At 42.1% G+C, this 1,915-nt stretch overlaps 2 protein-coding genes and 1 long non-coding RNA gene across 7 annotated transcripts in view; 1 reads left to right on the top strand and 2 right to left on the bottom strand.

The window, feature by feature from the left end:
* The window catches only part of LOC113218135 (uncharacterized), a 39,495-nt gene that overhangs the window by 5,829 nt on the left and 31,751 nt on the right, over positions 1-1,915 (bottom strand). The window lies entirely within an intron of this gene.
* LOC127748977 (uncharacterized) lies at positions 25-376 on the top strand. The gene is made up of 2 exons (XR_008010888.1): positions 25-170; positions 267-376. It is a non-coding gene; the product is annotated as an uncharacterized LOC127748977 (long non-coding RNA).
* Positions 48-899, bottom strand: LOC127748964 (uncharacterized). Its single transcript, XM_052265051.1, has 2 exons — positions 597-899; positions 48-145 (listed from the first exon to the last, which is right to left on the bottom strand). Exons 1-2 carry the CDS (start codon positions 877-879, stop codon positions 78-80), a joined length of 351 nt encoding a protein of 116 aa, XP_052121011.1. The 5' UTR covers positions 880-899; the 3' UTR covers positions 48-77.

The following is a 1,915-nucleotide window of genomic DNA, read 5'->3' as shown; positions in this document are numbered from 1 at the left end:
TTACTGCAGCGTAGAATCAGGTCAATGAAATCATGTAAAATGTTGGATAGTATTTTAATTCTTTATTGTTTCTAACATTATAAGCTTAAGTCTTCCTCAAGTAGCCGGCTTGTTTCTGCTGGTGACTTGGGGCGAATCTGAATACCTGAAAAAGAATGGAAAAAATACAAGTAAATTCAAATTATCTCAGAGTTCAACACAAACGTGTTCTGGTCCATCTGTATCACTGTGGCGCCAGCTCATCGTATGAACTTTCTATGTTACAGGTGGCCAGCTTCAAGTCCAGGCACATCCCTTTGGACAAGAATCAGCATCACTTCCTATTTTACGACGACTGTACCATACAAATGAAATAAATAGCTGCATTACTGTCAAAGATTACCAATGATTTGCCTCCAGTTCCGCACTAAAATTAAAACACGACTATATATTATAGGCACAAGTAATAAGCCGTAAATATGGAATGAGAATAAGCAGTAAAGAAATGACGAGTAACCCCCAAATAGAAACAATACGAAAATAAACTTTTACCAAACATGACTACCATAAATGTACTGGTATTTTATGTTAACATCACATTGAAAGTCAAAACTTACCAGATTCATTACTGCAATCATGAGAAAAAGGAGCGATTCCTCCTCCTGTGTGCTCCAACTCCAACTCAGCATACAGCAGGTGACACATAGGCTGCTTTGCTGATGTCCAAGTCAGGTGCACCTCCAGGCCGATAATCTTCCTGCAACAAACCAAAGACGCAATTTTATAGTCGAAGAAACAGGATGCAAAAGAGGCAGGAAGCATGCAATTTCGAGAGAGGTGGTCAAAGTCGACTCTCCTAGACCAATTCCAATCATTTCCAGCTATTTTTATTTTTTTCATTTTTGGCCAAATTTACAAAGGCTACCCCTGTCCACAGAAACTTGAGTTTTAAGGGATGGTCTTTTGAATCTGGCGGGCAGCGTACGATGGGCTGCCTACCTAGCAGGCGAGCCGGTCCAACAAAAACAGGCGTAACTCACTTGAAATGGCCCGACGGCTTAAAATAACGACGGGGAGATTGAAAGAGGATGCTGTCAAACCAATCCCGGCCATTTCCAGCGATTTTTATTTTTTTTCATTTTTGGCCAAATTTACAAAGGCTATAGCCTTCCCATTTTTAGCGAAAATGGGTGGGTCCGGATTTCGACGGAAAAGTAGTCGAACCGACAGGGGTGAACCAGGGAACCACAAAACTACTTTTGGTTCCGCCAGAAACCACCCCTGTCCAGACAGGGTTGTCTTTTGAATCTGGCGAGCAGCGTACAATGGGCTGCCTACCTAGCAGGCGAGCCGGTACGAAAAAAACGGGCGTAACTCGCTTAAAATGGGTCTGCGACGTGAAATTTTGACGGAGAGTTAGTAAGAGGGCGCTGGCAAACCAATCCTAACCATTTACAGCGATTTTCAATTTTATTCATTTTTGGCGAAATTTACAAATTGATGGGTCCGGATGTCGATGGAGGAGTATTCGAATCAACAGGGGTGAACCAGGCACTACAAAACTACCTTTGTTTCTGTCAGAAACCACCCCTGTCCACAGAAACTTGAGTTTTGTAAGAGTTGTTCTCTCTAACTAAGGGCGGGTAGGCTACCTAAGCAAACTGGCTAAGAACTCTGCTGTAGTGGGTCGGCACCATGATATTTAGACAGAGCATGTGAAAAGGGAGTCTGCCCAACCAATCCAAACCAATTCCAGCAATTTTCCAAATTGGCAAGATTTTTAAAAGACATTTTCAATGATAACAAACCAGCCTGGATTTTGACAGAGGAGGATTGAAAGCGACAACAAAGAACTAAGGCACCATAAAAAAATCAAGAATCACCCTTTGATGCACATGAAAGGAAGCTCCTCATAGTGTCTGTACAGAGACAAATT

The sequence above is a fragment of the Frankliniella occidentalis genome, unplaced genomic scaffold (genome assembly GCF_000697945.3).
Source record: "Frankliniella occidentalis isolate FOCC.00 unplaced genomic scaffold, Focc_3.1 Scaffold1, whole genome shotgun sequence".
Lineage (NCBI taxonomy): Eukaryota > Metazoa > Arthropoda > Insecta > Thysanoptera > Thripidae > Frankliniella > Frankliniella occidentalis.
Note: the sequence above shows the minus strand (reverse complement) of the source record. Positions and strands in the feature narration are given on the sequence as shown.

Excerpts from the sequence above, each read along its gene's own strand:
- LOC127748964 (XM_052265051.1), bottom strand. The coding sequence starts at position 879 with ATGAAAAAAATAAAAATAGCTGGAAATGATTGGAATTGGTCTAGGAGA. Across the intron at positions 146-596 it reads TGATTGCAGTAATGAATCTG|GTATTCAGATTCGCCCCAAG; the intron begins GTAAGTTTTGAC and ends ATTCTTTTTCAG.